This window comes from Nyctibius grandis, chromosome 1 (assembly GCF_013368605.1).
Source record: "Nyctibius grandis isolate bNycGra1 chromosome 1, bNycGra1.pri, whole genome shotgun sequence".
NCBI classification, from domain to species: domain Eukaryota; kingdom Metazoa; phylum Chordata; class Aves; order Nyctibiiformes; family Nyctibiidae; genus Nyctibius; species Nyctibius grandis.
Window position 1 is genome coordinate 62,159,241 of NC_090658.1, and position 17,775 is coordinate 62,177,015.

A 17,775-nucleotide genomic window follows, 5' to 3' on the forward strand; every position below is an offset into this window, starting at 1 on the left:
TTTCAGCCATTGGATACTACGACACAAATTTCTTGATGTGCAGCGTGGCTTCCTCCGAGTGAAGGCCCTGTGAAAGGGAGCCCTTCGGCACAGCTCGTGCATCAGTTCCCCTCCTCCCCTCAGCTCCAGTGACAGCAACCTGTGTCCCCGCGTCACTTCTTGGCCTCGGTCCCCTCGCAGTAAGGTGATCCACAAAGTGAACATTAGAAGGTGTTTTCTGGGCCAAGGATTTTCCCCTGGCAGGTTTTGGAAAGGCCCGTCTGCTTCTCTCGGGGCTGGCGTTACCCCCAGCCAGCCTCCGCAGCTGAGCACCGTCCCAGCGTGAGCCGGCAGCCGCTGCCCCAGCTGCATTTCATTCTGGCTGCGGTACTTCGATCAATCAAAGCAAATCAAGGGCAGGTCAAAGCCAGGCACCACACGGATTTGCTCATCCAGCTCATGTCGCACCCCTGACCACACACTGGACAAATTCCTCCTCAGCCTGTGTTGCTTTCTTAGCAGTTTTTGCTCTGACCACGCTGATGCTGGTGGCAGGGGACGAAACCCGGCTCTGTGAGCAGAGACGCGCGGAAAAGAGCTGCATTACACTGAAGTCCCAAACGCCTGATGGAACAAGGACTCCACAGCACAAAGACGGGTCGTTGCTCCCCGGGGGCGGTGGGACCGCGGTCGGGGTGCAGCCCTGTTTCCTCCCTGGAAGCGGGGCGGGTGGGGAGCATGGCTTGGCGGGGGGACATACCAGGCACGTGGTGGGTGAGTTAAGGACATACTTTCAGCCTTAATTCTGAGTTTCCTAGGTTTTGTCAGTTTCAGCCAGATTCCTAATGTTATTTTAATACAGTTGTTTTGTGTGTGAATAATATGCTTTCTATGCCAAACCACAAGCCCTGGAACTAGTATCTCATAAAAATGCCTAGAGTCCAAAGCTAATAGCTGTTATTCAGCTGATCGAGTGATACCTAAAAAGTTACAGATTAGCACTGTTCCCCAGGGGAAGGTAAAATTAAACTCGACTTCTGATGGGGCTGGGTGCTGTTTTGCACAGTGTCTGAGCCCAGGCTGGGGGACGCAGCTTGCTGCAGACCCCAGGTGCTCCGTGGCAGGGCTCGGTGCGTGTGGCGAGTGCTGTCCGGGCTCCACCTGGAGTCCTGGTGGGCAGAGGCTGGGGGAGTGAGGGATTTTCATCAGTCTTCCCTTAAAAAAAGCACCCGCTCTTCCAGCAACACCCCACCCAGCAACGGGTCACTACAGCTCATCCTCGCCCAGCCCTGCTGCTGTGGGCAGTGATTCAGGGGATGCCGAAAAAGCTGAGGGCGGGGATATGGTCAGTTGCTCCCCAGGCCGGCAGTGTCTGGGCGAGTGGCGGCTGCGGTGAGATCAGGTCCTGTGTCCGCCAGCCTGGCACAGTAGGCAGGAGCCGGCACTGGAGCCAGCAAGGGGCAGGTGCCCCTTCCCCTCGCAGAGGGTTTGGATGGGGCATCAGTGACCTGCAGGGTGCAGAGGGGGGACACGGAGGGGACAGGTGACGGGGGTGAAGCAGGGGGAATAGAGCCACGGGATGTCAGTGCAGCCTGTGTGAATGCCACACTTACCAAAAGAAATGACTGTCTCCTCTCAAGAGCACACAGGAAGATCTCTTTCCCAGAACATCTACTTATTTAGGAAACTTGCATCACGGCAGCAAAGCAGAATGCTTATTTGGGAATAAGAAAATGAGATGTGGCCCCAAGTCAGTGCTTGCGTGTAGGCACCGCGGCAGCACGTTTGAGGACACACCAGAAGCAGCTGCTGGCTCACAGTAACAAATGCCGAGCTGGATGGGCTGGAGGCCCGGACAGCTGGTGTTTGCTGCCTGCGTCCTCCGATACTGGCTGTGGAGTTGTAAGGTATCGATTATTTTCCTGTTACAGCACAAAGGGATTAGCTAGATTAGCTTCTGCAGAGGTGAGAAAGAAATGTGTCATGTAGACTGTTTATTTTGCTCTAATTGGATTCACACCCTCTTTCTGAATAAATCTCATTTTACTCCAGCTCTTGTGGTTTTTCATGGCTGTGAACGCTGAGGAGCTCTTCCAGGGATGGGCAAGCGATTCTCAGCTTCGGTGGGGAAAGCGAAGGGGTCGTGCTGCGGTCACTAGAGGCAGGCAGCCTGCAAACAGCGTGGCCGAGGAAGCTCTCATGGTCACGTCCCAGATGATGCTTCACAGTCACGGACAGCTTTTGGCAGCCCGAGGTAAAAGCCACTCTTTGAACAGAGAAATCTAAGCTTTTCAGTCCTTCTGGACGTGACACCCACACCTGCTCTGGGTAAGCTGCAGCACAACATCGTGACCCGGAGGCATGGCGATGCTGCCCATCAGAAAGCAGCGTATGCTGGTCCCCCTTCAGCAGGGTGAGATGCACCATATACTAAAAACGTCAGCGAATTTTCTGCTGCAGCTCATCATCTTTTCTAGCTGGTGCAGAACACTGTAGGAAAATTATCTTCATCTGCTGTTTTTCTTGGCCCGCTCACTCAGAAACACGGGAGGTACCTGCAGCAGGGGTGGCGTCTCAAGTTTGTCCTTTAAATCTCTGGAAACAAAATGAGCTCAGATGGAAAAGAAAGAGCATAGTTTAAGAATCCTACGTCTGGGCGGTTGCAAACTGCTAAGCATCCTCACTGCGTTAATCCTGCTAAAAAAGTAAATGCTTTTCACTCCTGTGTACTTTGCACTGTGGAAACTTCTGACGTCTCTTTACTGGCCACTGTGGTTTGAAGCTGTGCCTCTGAGTCAGATGGGTACCAAAAACCTCAGACCAGCTGGACTGAGCAATGCTCTCTTGATGAGCACCGTAGAAACCAGACACAAAATAAATAATTAAGTCAATGAGATTTTTGGGGTTTCAGAGTTAAGCCTTACATTTGAAATGCTTCCATTTATTTCTTGTTCATACAGAGAACACACGAATGGTACATCAGGAAGGCACATTTCTCTGCATAGCACCTGCTCCTGCAGTTCCCAAAGATGTCCTGTATTTGCGGATGCCTCTCCATCTACGCCAACCTGTGACACATCTGAGAGAGTTTGGTAGGTCTTATTGGAATTTGTGCACACATTAAACTTGACAGAAAATTTCTCTTTTATTGCTGTTTTGATCGTGTTTCTCCCCATGGCAGATTGTTGTACTTTCTGTTGGCTTTGTTACTCTGTAACTGGACACTGAAGCATCAAATAAACCCATATGCTGGTTCCATTCTCTGTTTGAGGTGGGTATTGGAGTGATTTGGTATATACACTGCCGTAATTTTCAATGATACCTTTTGCCTTGCTCATTTGCTCTTGCAGAACTCATTTGTACTTCTAGAGCCCATGGGAGGTGCTAAATAAACATTTCAAACTATAAAAAAAAAGTTACTGGCCAACTGTGAAGTGTTAAAATTAAGTAACTTTTACCCAGCATCACACACGTAAGCAAAGCATTCAGTTCTGCAGAGCAACCTTCAGATTCCCCCTCTTTCTCTCCCTATGCTGTCTTGCCTCGTTTATGGCACATCAGATGAGGCTTTTACATCCTCCCTCCCAGCACAGTTCCCTAGAGCAGGATCCATCCTGACCAAAAAAAAAAAAAGCCCAAAATAAGAACAATGTGATCAACTAATTTGAAGGAATTTTTTTTTTAATATGGACAATACAGTCTGTTTTTCCTTATCTTCATTTTTGGACTGCCTGAGCCATCTTAGAATATTTCATCCCAGTATTAACCTGAATCAAACATGTACAATTTTCCTAGCAGGGAATATTCCAGTCTACAAAATGAAAGTTAGGTAAAAGGAAGATAACTGAAATCAGAGCCTGCTACTAGAAAATAGGATACAACCTGGACAACAGGAAACACTGTAATACAGGAATCACTGCATCTACTGAAGTTTGCCACCTCTGCAATGGAGCTGCCAGTTGCTTTGGTTCCACAAAGCAGCGTTATACAGATTTTTAGGGCAGGAAGCAAAACAAAATATTATTTCTAAGGGAAATCAAAGGTGCAATTAGGAGAGCTGGTGGTAAAGGCATCACTTTCCCATCACAGTAACCACACAGCACAGTGGGAAAGGCTTGATAGTACAAGTAGGGACAGGACGGGCTCTAAGGTTTGCCCAGCTAAAAAGTTGGTAGGGGGAACCACAGGCTTCCAGTCCCTCTCTCGCTGTCCTGCCAGGGGGAAATGTAAATGGGAACAGGCTACTCCTCTGCAGATTGAAAGTAAAGATTTATGGATTACCTGATCCAGAACTTTATAATAAACAGCAAGATGACTTTTGGAAATGCAGAAAGACCCATCTGCTTGTTGCCACCTTAGCAAGTTGGAAATTGAAGGACACTGTATAAGCTGAGGGAAAACCCCAACAGTCTTAAGCACAAAATTCAGTTAAATCTCTGCCCTCAGCAGCTTCCAAATCACGGAAACCTTGGGAATATAGGAGGACTGGGGCATGGGGCCTTAGGAGGCCAGGGCAGAAAATGACGTCTCCTTTCAAGAGAAACTATAAATAGTATTTCACATCTCTAAGCAGGCAAGTCCATAAGTGAGCCTCCCTGATTGCGGACTGGCTTCTTTGTCAACTTAGTATTCAGGAAAGGGAAGAATTGCCATAGCAACATTCCCATCTTCTGACATGTATCATGCAGATCATGTAGTCAAGGCAGCGCAGCACCCTCTCACACATGTGCTCTGTGAACTTTTGTATTCCTGACAATCTTAAAGAGAGAAATATGTCTCATGATTGACACACTTGCCTGTGTGTCTTTATGATTCCTTAAAAAAAAAGGTGGAAATTCTTCCCTTCCCCCATCCTCCTCCTTTGAACTGTTTTCTCTTCTCCATCCCACTGACATGATGAGAACAGCTCATGCCCCAGATATACATTCCTGACAGTAGTCCTACGCTATGCAAATGTGTAAACTGCAAAATGTAGAGGGTTTTAAAAAATTAAGTATATCCAGCAGAATCTAAATTCTAAGTGCTGAAAGGAACTAGAAATCTTCCAGTACCTGCATAATTAATGCTCTATTAAAACAAAGCCTTACATCTTTTTTTTTTTTCCTTTGAGTTAGTCTGAAATCACACATGCCAAGCATACCTAGGGTACATGTGAATATATATGTCACCCTATGCAGGAGCTGAGTTCACAAGCACAGCAGAATACATGTTTGCAGCCAAGGTCCGTCTAACCTCTGGGATGGCTTGGGCTACACGGACTTCCCGCTGAAGGACACGTACCGCACATTACACAGGGCTAAGCTGTGGGCCGGTACAAACAGGATGCTGCAACACTGTGCAGTAAAACCACCTTTGCAACCCTGACAGCAGTGGCAGCCAGGTACTTGACTTTACAAGTGTTCCTGATTTAATCATATCACAGGCCATCCAGTGGACCTCTTTCTAAGCTGTCTATTCAGTATTGTGGCTCCCTTGAAAAACTGTAACACTAGAAATAGTTGGAATATAATCATACCACTATATATATATATGCCTCTAACTATGCCTACCCCACTAGTGGTTCTGACATTAAAAGTATCACAATGTACTGTCACATGCCTACGTATTTTTTCTCAGACCTGGGATTTTACACGCTGTGCTGTCCTTGACAGAATGCCTATAGCACCATTTCTACCTAAGGGTTGGCCTCAGTAGCTCCTTCTCCAAGGAATGGGCTCAAAATCCTGCAAAACTCTATGGTCTCAGCAGACAGAGACCAAAACTTGTTTGACTGAGTGCTTCTCTCTGGACCGCAGATGCACCTAGCTGTGGGCTACACCTAAGTGAGGTGATTTTTCTAACCAGGTTAGTTTATCTTTTCTTGGTCGTCTTCTTTCTTACACAGCTCCCCAGAGCTGCCTCATGAGCACTACCTGCAAAATGTTCCTGTTGGGTGGCAAAAGCTCCCACTCTCTGTGCCAAGGGAGCTCCTTTGTATAACAGTCTGCTGGGGGCAAGTCACCTTCAGATGGTGACAGCTTTTTATATCTTTCCCCCCACCCTCATTCCTGTCCTCCCCACCACTCCTCTCCAATGTTTAGGGTCACTGTACAAAGCTTTGGTATCTTGCCTTCCCCAGGCAGGGTGGATGTAATTATGTTGTGGTCAGTACTGCTTAATGGTTCAGCTGGGATTATGTCTCCAATGAGCTCGTGAGCTTCACCCAGGTTTGAGAGCCCTCCTTGCCTCTGCGTACTCCACAGCTGCTTGTTCCGAGAAATAACCATTCAAGAAATTCCTTCTTTATAACTTGTCCCATGGTGACTCTTGGCCAGACTATGTACTGGTAGTTGAGGTCCCCCATTATCATAATTTTTGCTGCCTCTCTAAGTAAGTATTGTGGGCTTAATTGCCTCTTCCTACTCTATGACTAATAATACTCCTGTTCTGTTAAGCCACCTCTAGAGAAAATGGTTTGCAGCTTAATACCAGTAGCAGAAGAGGGGTGATCTCACAGAATCACAGAATCAACCAGGTTGGAAGAGACCTCAGGGATCATCGAGTCCAACCGTTACCCTGACACCACCCTGTCAACTAGACCATGGCACTAAGTGCCATGTCCAGTCTTTTCTTAAACACATCCAGAGATGGTGACTCCACCACCTCCCTGGGCAGCCCATTCCAATGTCTAATAACCCTTTCTGTAAAGAAATTCTTCCTGATGTCCAACCTGAACCTCCCCTGGCGAAGCTTGAGGCTGTGTCCTCTTGTCCTATCGCTAGTTGCCCGGGAGAAGAGGCCAACTCCCACTTCACTACAACCTCCCTTCAGGTAGTTGTAGACTGCAATAAGGTTACTTCGGAGCCTCCTCTTCTCCAGGCTAAACAACCCCAGCTCCCTCAGCCGTTCCTCGTAGGTCAGACCCTCCAGACCCTTCACCAGCTTGGTCACCCTCCTCTGGACTCGCTCCAACACCTCAACATCTTTCTTGAAGTGCGGGGCCCAGAACTGGACACAGTATTCAAGATGCGGCCTCGCCAGTGCCGAGTAGAGAGGGACGATCACTTCCCTAGACCTGCTGGCTACACTATTCCTAATAGAGGCCAGGATGCCATTGGCCTTCTTGGCCATCTGGGCACACTGCTGGCTCATGTTTAGCCGGCTGTTGATCAGCACCCCCAGGTCTCTTTCTGCCGGGCCGCTTTCTAACCACTCTTCCCCCAGCCTGTAGAGCTGCATGGGGTTGTTGTGGCCGAAGTGTAAGACCCGGCACTTGTTCTTGTTGAACCTCATGCCGTTGGTCTCGGCCCATCTAGCTAACCTGTCCAAATCCCTCTGAAGGCCCTTCCTACCCTCCAGCAGATCGACACTGCCACCCAGCTTGGTGTCATCTGCAAATTTACTGAGGGTGCACTCAATCCCTACATCTAGATCATCTATAAAGATATTGAACAGCACCGGCCCCAGAACTGAGCCCTGGGGAACACCGCTAGTGACCGGCCGCCAGTTGGACTTTGCCCCATTCACCACCACTCTCTGGGCTCGGCCATCCAGCCAGTTTTTAACCCATTTAAGAGTCCACCCATCCAAGCCCCAGGCAGCCAGTTTGTCCAGGAGGATGCTGTGGGAGACAGTGTCGAATGCCTTACTGAAGTCTAGATAGACTACATCCACAGCCCTGCCCTCATCTACTAAGCGGGTCACTTGGTCATAGAAGGAGACCAGGTTGGTCGAGCAGGACCTGCCTTTCATGAATCCATGCTGGCTGGCCCCGATGCCCCGATTGTCCTGCATGGGCCGTGTAACGGCACTCAGGATCTCACCCTCTTTTATACCATTACATCTGTCAGGTGTAAACTTAGAAGCCAAATTGGAGACCATTATTAAATAAGAATAACTTATTTTATTTTACATAGTAAATGAGCTAAGACAATTATATGTAGAAAGCTAGCCAGGCACTGCTCTGCCTGCAAAATTAAACATCCAGAAACTCAGAACTGCAAGGTGCTGCAGCCAGAGATCATCCCTATTGCTATGGGTGGGATGGCCGGCAGCTCACAGCCTTACTCCCAAGGGAAAAGTGGGAACACAAGGAGCTGCCAGGTTGGAGTTATGATGAAAGTACTGCCCATGCCAGAAATGATACCTTTCACAGTGCCTGATTTCTTTCCATGTTAAGTGAGTAACTGCCATTTAATATCTGACTGCCATTATTTTTTTCTACAGAATATCATGTGCGTCTGTATACATGTATGTGTGTGTATATATATCTGTATGTATGTGTGTTTAACTTTCATGTAAACAATATACATACAGTGGGGACTATCATATGCATATGAAAAAAGCAAAGAGATAATACGTCCTAGGACTGACTGTACCACAGCAATCTCTATATTTAGAATGCACACTGCAGAGATACTTCTCCAGCCTAATGTTTACTTTTAAATACACAAGCTATATATAAAATGCTGAACTTGGACACCATGACTAGCTACAATACGAATTATATGAAAAAGATGTTATTTTACTTCGGTCTCATTTTACATAGCTCTAATAAACAGCAGATACCTCCTCTGGTGGGCCACGAAGTCTGTGGCCCACCTTTCAAATTTCCGCACTGGCATTTATTGTGTTGAGGTTCAAATCCCTTTACAGCTGTGGTCTGAACAAGAAAGGGGCACTTAAGGGGATAAGACTACAATTTGCTCTTCTGGATTACATTAAAACCCATTGATTTCCATCTGTTACTTGAACAAAACAGAGTGCATTTTTGATAAAAATAAAATTGCTTATTTTGGAGAATACACATTAAATATATTTGATGTTTATAGTCTGTAAATTGGATGATTCTGTTCTTCTTAGGTTACTTAATAATACAAGCAAGAGGAAGTCACTATGCGCAAAAGGCCTATTTTACCCCTAAGCACAAAAAGCTCTTTAATTTCATTACGCCATCAGAAGCACTACAGAAAGTGTCCCACCTGCAAGTCCACTTGCCCCCTCATTCAGCAAAGCCCCTGCGCTGAAAAGCCCCCGCCTGTGCGTGTGCTTTGAGTGCAGCATGTGGCTAAGTACTTTTCTAAACAGATGTCAACAGCTAGATCTTTTTACTTTCCAGGCTAATTTCATTTCCCTTTTGCTCCTCTTGCCTCAAAAAGAGGAGAGATCATTAGATCGTTGCCACTGTATAAGTTTACCAGGGCTGAAAATGCTTTTTTTTTTCAGGGGCTTCTGCAATAGTCAAAGCCGTATGCGCAAACCCCAAGTTTAATACCGTAATCAAACTCTGAGGACATCTGCACTTTTATGACACATATAGACATGTTGGGCCAAATACAATGCCCCAAATATATAATAAAACTCCCAGGTTTCTTTCCTTCCCTGCAACACCTGTGACCCCAGTCTAAGCAGTAGGCTGCAGCAGCATGTGAAGCTTTGAACTGCAGGAGCAGTGCAGAGCAACTGGGACAGCCTAGCAGAGATGACCTCTTCCACTAGAATGCATTACGCTTTGATTAGGAGCTTTCTTTTGCTGCTGCAGATAGAAAATACCTGTCACTAACATTTGGCCTGGTTCAGAAGAAACACGGGAGCACTAAGACAGGATTAGTAGCATAACTTCTCCAAGGCTGCATTCAGAGGTGACCTCACCTACACATCTCCTATTGCTTGCTCCTTTACTCCCAGGGCAGGAACACCAAACCTACCTCAGTGATGCTAACCTCGGGTTGATGGTCTCTTCAGGACTATACTTTTAACTCCAGTTTTAGATTAGAAATCCTTTCAGTGTTCAATCTAACAGTATCCGAGTCTTCAAAGGCACCAAAGCGTGTATCCGAGCCTTGCAGATGGACCAATCTTCATAGAAAATAAAAGGCGAAGAAGAAATTGTTGTTAAGATTGAAATAAATCTTTCAATAGCAAATTCAATAGGAAAAAAGAACTAAGAAGCGTATGCCTTATACACTGTCATTACAAACTGCCAGGTGGGAGCCTGCGGAATGGTTAGCCATTTTTCAGTCTACTCACAGTGTCCAAGTGGCTTTGACGTGCATTGGTGGTAATTTAGCTAATATTACTCACGTAGGCAGACAAGCGAAGAATCAACTTAAAATTAGGGAAAATAGTTGTCATTTTCATTTAAAATAAAGCAACAATTGCTATACAGAGACAGCAAACTATGGTTTTATCACACACAAGCTACATCACAGACTAAAATAATTAAATTTTGAAATCATGGCAAAAGTTTTCGAATTATGGCAACCTCTTTGTATCAGAGTGGTACAGGAACTATGCATATGTACTTTGGGGTAGCTAAACACATGCAGAAAGTGAGGATGAGTTTTCTAAAGCCAAATAGGGGATACAGTCACACTGAAATTCATGGCAACTCTGTGGCTAGACTTTCTAACCAGACAAAAAAAAAAAGCCCTTTTTTGTGTTCTACACTAAGTCAAGAGAGTATTATTAAGATTGCTAAGTCAGGCATTCAAGAGTGAGGTAATGTCAGAATTAAGGCCGTCTGTTCAACCTTAATTTGGCCCCTTGTGAGTATGAATTATGATATTGCCTTTAATTAGATGATCACACAATATTTTTTCCTATACCTCATTCATAACACATGATGGATAGTGCTCACTGAATGATGAAACTGTATTTTGTTTTTTCCTTGTGGTTCAAGGTGTGGCAGTCTGCCTTATTTACTGCACGCTATATTCTTGACAACAAAACTAATGATTCCTTCACAGAATTTTCTATGTGGTTTATCATTATAGCTATGACATACTCCACAAACATTACTAATTTAATTTTACTGCAGTCCTCAAGGGAAAACCTAGAGTTTTTTCACCTGGTTTATCCATCTAGAACCTATTCTCATTGCTCAGGTTTTTTCATCAAAGCTTTGCTTCCTTCATATTTGGTCTAGGCAGCTTTATTTGCATCAGCTTTGGGGAGGTACAGACAATACCTGGGAACCAAAGTTGGGGTCCCCATTCCAGTGTGTGTCTTGGGTAGTCAGGCCTGGAGAAGGTCAAGAGATCAGGGATGGTAGGGAAAATCCTGTTCAGCCGCAAGATGCATCATTTCCAAAGTTGATAAACACTTTGGAGAATTACCTGTGCACTACAGGGAAGTGCAGGCATATTTTTTCTAAAACTTGGACAAAGATGAATAGATTTTCCCCATAAATTCAGAAGTGTTACTAACACAAACACTATCCTTCTTCCAAAGACCCAGTTCCACAGCAAGAGAAAAGTAGAGAAAAGTTTTCCAGATATGATTTTTTTTCATGGACTTGCACTTGGAAATAGATGACTTGTTCTGACAAAAAGTTTTCCACCAAAAAAATACTTCCCCCAAGAGAAATACCTTTCAGGGACATTTTATCAGCCAAGATGGTTGAAATCTGGCAAGCTTACAAGTGACTTTTACTTTAGTCATCATTCATCCATCATCTTTCTTAAGAATGATGGATTGTGTAATTCTAAAGGGAATGAACACAGTCTAGAAGAGCACTCTCCGGGTACACAGGCCCCTAAGTTATTTATATCACGGTTCATACATCATAGGCTGGATTTAATGCTCTAAAATGTTTTTGACTTTAAATACGATGATTCAAAACTCATAGGAGGTGGAGAACTTTTTGCGATCTGAGAAGACAAACTGAGTTCAAACCTTCCTGGAATACTATAAATTTCCTCAAACCAAATGAAACCCACATTTTATGTCACATATATTGCCTTTGGCTAACACTGCCAAACTCAGGGGCTTAAGATCTAAGCTTGGTAGTCTCTTTTTCTGAGGTGCTGAATATTCACAAATTCACAGATACAAGGGACAACAATTTTAAGTCTCCCTATGCTCTACCTCTGAAAGGGAGTCTTCTTTCACTTGGACACATACCTATGGATTCAGCTATGCAATTTTGATCTCTCATGTTTCTGTTCCCTTTATATTCTTACATTTCCAATATCACCTAAAATGACATGGCATTAGAAGAAAAACTTATCTTGAGCAAGTGCAAAACTTAACTAAGAGGAATCTTTCCAGCAACAGTTGGTTTTTGAGGTCTCAGCCATTCAGTGATACAATAAATACAGCAGAGACGTTGTGTGCTCTAGCAGAACGTGTACAGCTGTGTGGCATTTTGGCATTTCTTATTTTTATTTAACACGTTCTTTCCATCAGAATGAATTCCTGAATTCAGTCACGGAAACAATCTCCGCGAAACAAAAAAATTGCAAAAATGTCCTAGATTTAACAGCAGAACATGAGTTATGCAAGTTTTTCAAATGACAAACAAGTCAACAGGGTTTGTGCTTTGGGCTTCCCACCCTGAGCCGCATTTGATAATCTCTGACAATGTGATGTCTGTCACCGCTGCTGCTGCTGTGGGAAAGTACAGCCAAATTGCTTAACGCATTCACTGTCCACCAGTACTTTCATGTGCTACCACAGCTTTCAGAAACAGTGACTTTAAACAGTTCCTAGCTCACTAAACATGACTGAATCCATGTTTTCTTTCCTTCACGAGTTTTGAAAGCCTGTTGCAAATAACAGACATCTTACCACCTCCAGTAACAACCACCTATGACAACCAAGCCCTAGTTATCTGTGGATAGAGTAACCATGTTGCAGTATTACTGTGCATATGTAACGCACAGCTCGGGTCTAGCCAAACATAATACCCCTAACACAAGGCCACACAGCTACAGCTAATTTGCTTCCAAATTCTGCTGGTTTTGTGTGTCCTGTCCTCTCCCTCTGTGGGACCATCAGAGGAGCTCCTTCTTCTTTATCTGTCTGCTTATTTCCATCAACTTTCTAGTAACTTGCCTAGCTCTGGAGATCTCCGCAACTCTGATCAACAAGTTAAAAATTATTGAGAGGGCAGACAGACAGTCACAAAGACGGTTATCATCGTTGAAGGAAACCAACCAAAAAGCACATTGTTGAACTTGTGCACTGTTTCCCATGATAGTGTGTACATAAATACAAGTACATTTAAAAAAATACTGTGGAGGCATGTCACGAGTTGCATGAGATCAGTTCCCCCAGAACTGTTCCAGACCAGAAACATGGTTAAGTCATATTAAAACTCTGCAGAAATCCCCATAATAAAAATCACACATTAACACTATACATCTTTGAAGTGTTCTGCATGTGTTAAAATAAATACATCTAAACACACTAATGAATAAATATGTGATTTGAATACCAAGACATCTGGAACTTAAAGTTACTTTTTAATAAATAATTTCTTGCTGAAAATTATTCCACTCACTTTAATTCTAGACAATTTTTCTGCCTGCTAGAGTTCCTTCTTGATTGTCTGATAATTAAACAGAATCCTGTCAAGTTTAAATGATCTCTAGTATTTTGCAACTGAATTCCTAATACAAACAAGCATATGTTTAACTTTAAACATTTGCTTACGTGCCTTCCTGAAGTAAGGCTTAAATGCTCTGTCTACTACAACATTAATGGCTCAGCCTGACTTTTGAGAACTTGCAACTTGAAAATGCAGGACCAGGTCTTGTACTAGGAAAATAAGACAAATCCTCATGTAGAAATAATATCATCTACAGTTGACACTGCAAAACCTGAAAATGTATCAATTCAAATGCCATCAATGCAACTAGAATTTCAAGAATCAGCATGAAGAAACAGAAAGGCAGGGATAATTTCATCTTTATTTAGGCCTGTGTAAGAAAAGTTGCATCATATTCAGATAGCCTAACACTGCAAATAAGATTTTACTGGACTGATAAAATTATTAACATCACTGATTTAAGGCAGCTGTTACATAGTATTACATTAATATTTCAGTGAGATTGAATTCTTCTTCAGATACATTCATGCAATTAACTTCTACTGTATTTTTACACTGTACTGAAACATATAGGATTATTTTGTTTCCCCATATTAGACCTATCTGGTTAAGCTTTTCTCAAACAGTATAGAGAATGGACTCATTGTTCTTCCTGGTGGAAGTGAAAATATTTAATGACTTAATGATTTAATGACTTCATTTGATGCAAGAAACGCACGTTGAGAATGCCGTGGAGATAAATATACATCTTTTATGTGTATGTCACATGCAAGCATGGCATGGAGAAATAGGAACGGAGGTTGAAACTTTATTATTATTCTTAGCTAAAATCATTTTCCCTCCATATAAAACCCAAAAATATCCTTGCACTGAGCAGAGGGGCCATTAAACTTCCTCCTTTCCAAAAGATTCCTCTCCATGATAGCCTCTGTTGGGGATAAGAAATCTTCCATGGAGCCACAAACAATCCTCCATTTTGCCTCTATTGTTCAGTCCAATTTCGGCTTTTCTTTTCCTTCTTCAATACCTGAAAACATATGGAGAACAGCTTTTAAAAATCTCTCATTAAAAATGAAGACTTTACTTAGAGAGGCTCTTCTAATGTGTTAATCCTTCTTTTCCCTCTATTGCTGTTGTTTCTCCCCTACTTGCTCACATGGTCTTGCATGTGTTACCTCTCCTGCTGTGAACGAAAAGAGCATCTGCACACCTGATGGCAGTGGTTGTCCAGTAATGAACTGCACAACCCTCCGTCCCTCCAGGCCATTTTCAAATCAGCATAACCCCCCCCCTCCCCGCCCCTGCTGCATGCTCAGCCTTTGACTGCTGCAGGGGTCTGGGAACAGTTAGTTCCCTCACCTCCTCTGCTTACCTACAAGCAAATTAAAGTAGATGTTATTATAGCTGAAGCAAAGCAGCTGACTTTATTTGAAAGCAATTTTTTAAAATTGTGTTTCAGAATTCAACAACTTTAACCCCCCCCCCATTTCAACATTTGATTTTTAAATATTTGCAAGTACATCTCCCTTTTTTGAGAGTACAAGAAAGAAGAATCAATTACTGTTCATAGGGTGCCTCTCTCTTCTTGTAAAGGCCATGTCTTTCAGTAATATCAGGAGGGCTGAGTTGAGCGTAGGGCTCCTTAAAGAACTCATCCTTGCTGCAGGACTTGTCTCTTTTCTACGTTGAGCAAAGTCTGGGCTGGGCAGCAGATTGTGTTTTTTCTGGCAGTGAAAACATTCAGCTATTATTTTATATGCCTGTTCCTGGACAATGAATTACTATTGGTATCTAACAAAAGTATTGTTCTTCTGACTAAGGCCTCTCTGCCAGACATCTCAAATACAAATATTTCTTTTGGAAGTTTTCAGGCCTGCTGCATGCTGGAAAAGAAAGACTCCTGAGGACTGAAGGCAAAAGACAAGCAATGTTTTAGAATGCTGAGAGGAAAATCCAGTCACAAGTAAGATCACCTGCTAATGCAATATACACATAGACGGTAGGTACACCAAAAGTCACTTTAAAAACATAGTTAATTAATTCCAATATGGGAAACAATAAGACCCATCTGCAGTCAGCAAGCACAACTGCAGAGCTGCCTTGCTGGAAGAAGCAACACGGAAACAAACAGGTCCACACGCTGCCAGCAGCCCAAGTACAATGGCCCTGGGTGTTGCTGGCAAACCAACGTAGAGGAAGAGCCGCAGTTGAAGATTTAACAACCAAAACAAGAATCCAGGTCCAAAAGATTACAGCGGGTTTACAAGGCTGCTCCAGAGCCAATCTTGAGCCTTCTGCTTTCTGCTGGAAGGAACTTTCCCAATAGTTTTAAATGAGCTGTTTTATTTGCCTTTTTAAAAAAGCCTCTTTCCTTTCTTCTGAAGCGTTCTACTGCAGATGCATCAAATAGTTTGGCAGGAATGCAGATACCCTCAAAACTGTGGACAGACACTGGCTTGTACAAAGGGCAAATTTTTCCTTGCCGACCATGTTTGTGGTTAAACTTGGAAAAACTAACTGCAAATCATTTTGTCAGTAGTGAGGTTTTATTTAATGCATCTCCAGAGGAAAAGGAAAAAACCTCCAAACCCAAGCAACCCCCTCTCACCCCAGAAATCTCCTCATGGCAGACTGCTTTAATTTGCAAGCTTACTGCTCAAAAGCCCCTTTTAAATGTACAGTTTTCAAATAATATTTTCCCAAGTCTCGCATGGTGACAGACTGGCATTATTTTACATCTCTGCTGTTTGTGGTGTGCCTGCCATATGCTTCAGGTTAGGTGTATGCAAAGTGTTTCAAGCACAGCAAACCAGCAGGTGACTCATGGCACTTTCTGGTTTGCAAGTGCTTGAGCCACAGAGGACTGTGGATCAATATTATTTAACCAAATGAAGGAAATGATGGAGAGGATAGTAAGGCCATGGTGAACCTTGGAAGAGGTTGGAAGAATGACCTGATTGATGTTAGCTCCTCTAGGGTGGAGGGCCACAGAGCCAGGAATTTTGTTATGCATACTGTGGAACAGTGAGGGAGATCTTCCACCGTGTACTTATTCATGGACTTGGTAAGAACATGTGATTCTTCACCACATTATTCTTCTTCATAGAGGACTTAGGTCAAGGGAAATTATTCCTTGTGGCTGCCTTTTTTAGAAACTTCTTTCCTGAAATAACTAAATAAGTTAAATAGATGTGGATGTAACATCAAACTGAGGACTGAGAACCTGACTGGATCACTGTGACCAATGATCGCTGGTTCTGGAGAAAAACCAAAAAGACACTTTATACCCGGGTGCTAATATGAGCAAAGAGTAAGTGAAACTGCTTTGAGCTTCTGGAAATTAGCGTCCACCTAGTACTGGAGGACTTGTTAAGAGATTTGTGTGTGCAATAAACTACCACATGAACTTACAGTGTATTAACCAGTGCACATTAAGTTTCCCAAAAGGGGATAAAGGCTGTTCATATGGTCCCAATGTCTTATGGGCCCAACAAATTTAATGACAGCATTCCCATGAAGCATGGATTTCACTCCAGTTGTGATTTGCCACTGTGGCAATTATGAATGTTGTTTGCTTATTTCAGGCAATTTGACAAATGAAAATATCTTTCATAGATTAAAGGAACCACTTTTAATCTTGTGTTTGTCTTATTTTCCCTTTTCCTCTACTCAGCAATGGGTGGCCTAGGCAGGGTAGATGATGTAAAGCCTGCACAGTTATGTTTACCCTGCACTAAGGTGATCTTTATTCCTATTATTTTACTGACATGAACATATTCATTTTCCTTGAGTAAATTTATACGCAGAAAACCTTATACAAAAAATACTAAAATAATATATTTTTATTTCCAAGTCTAAGCTTACCATTAACAGCATTTGCACAGAATGATACTTTATTCTAGCTGCATTTAATGGGTTCATCAGCTAATAAGTGGGTTGTAAACCAAGTGGGTTGTAAATCTCTCAGGTAATTGCCAACAGCTCTTAAATTCGCATTGGAAGTTATAAAAAAGAATACATATTCATAGCTCATCATGCTCTTCAGCAGCCATTCCATTCATCTGGCTGCTTTTAAGAGCAAGCAAGCAAGACATTTCAGTGGAACTTCTGTCATTCTCCTTTCTTTTAGCTAGCTTAAAACCTTCTCAACTTTCAGGGGAGCATACTCAAGTCCCAACGGTGTATTTCGTGAAATGTTTCCTAAAACAATACTCACATTTTTGAGTATCCCAGATGTAGTTGTTCAGGATCTCTCCCACCAAGTAGAAGACGTTAATTATTACGGTAACAGCTGCAAAAAAGATTATTTTGACACCTGGGCTGAGGTGCTCAAGAAGTGGGTACACCCACACTCCTGTAACGTGGTGAATCCAGCACACCCTGAAACAAACCAAAAATAACAAGTACTGACTCTTACAGCCCTGTTTTTCAAAAGTAGCTTGGGCTATGGGCTTAGCTACTGTAACCTGAAAAGCAATTATTTG

The 17,775-nt window shown here is 43.3% G+C and overlaps 1 protein-coding gene across 3 annotated transcripts in view; it reads right to left on the reverse strand.

Annotated features, from left to right (window-relative positions):
* Positions 1-13,638: 13,638 nt before the first annotated feature.
* AIG1 (androgen induced 1) overlaps positions 13,639-17,775 on the reverse strand; it is a 153,933-nt gene continuing 149,796 nt past the window's right edge. Inside the window, exons 5-7 of one of the 3 annotated variants that reach the window (XR_011049764.1) lie at positions 17,508-17,671; positions 14,853-15,015; positions 13,639-14,318 (exon numbers count right to left, since the gene is read on the reverse strand). Coding sequence is in view for 2 of the 3 variants with exons in the window: in XM_068418404.1 (XP_068274505.1) it covers positions 14,281-14,318; positions 17,508-17,671 (202 nt within the window). In the remaining variant the exon portion in view is untranslated. The remainder of the gene's footprint in view (positions 14,319-14,852; positions 15,016-17,507; positions 17,672-17,775) is intronic. The other 2 variants (XM_068418404.1, XM_068418529.1) reach the window with 2 other exon arrangements.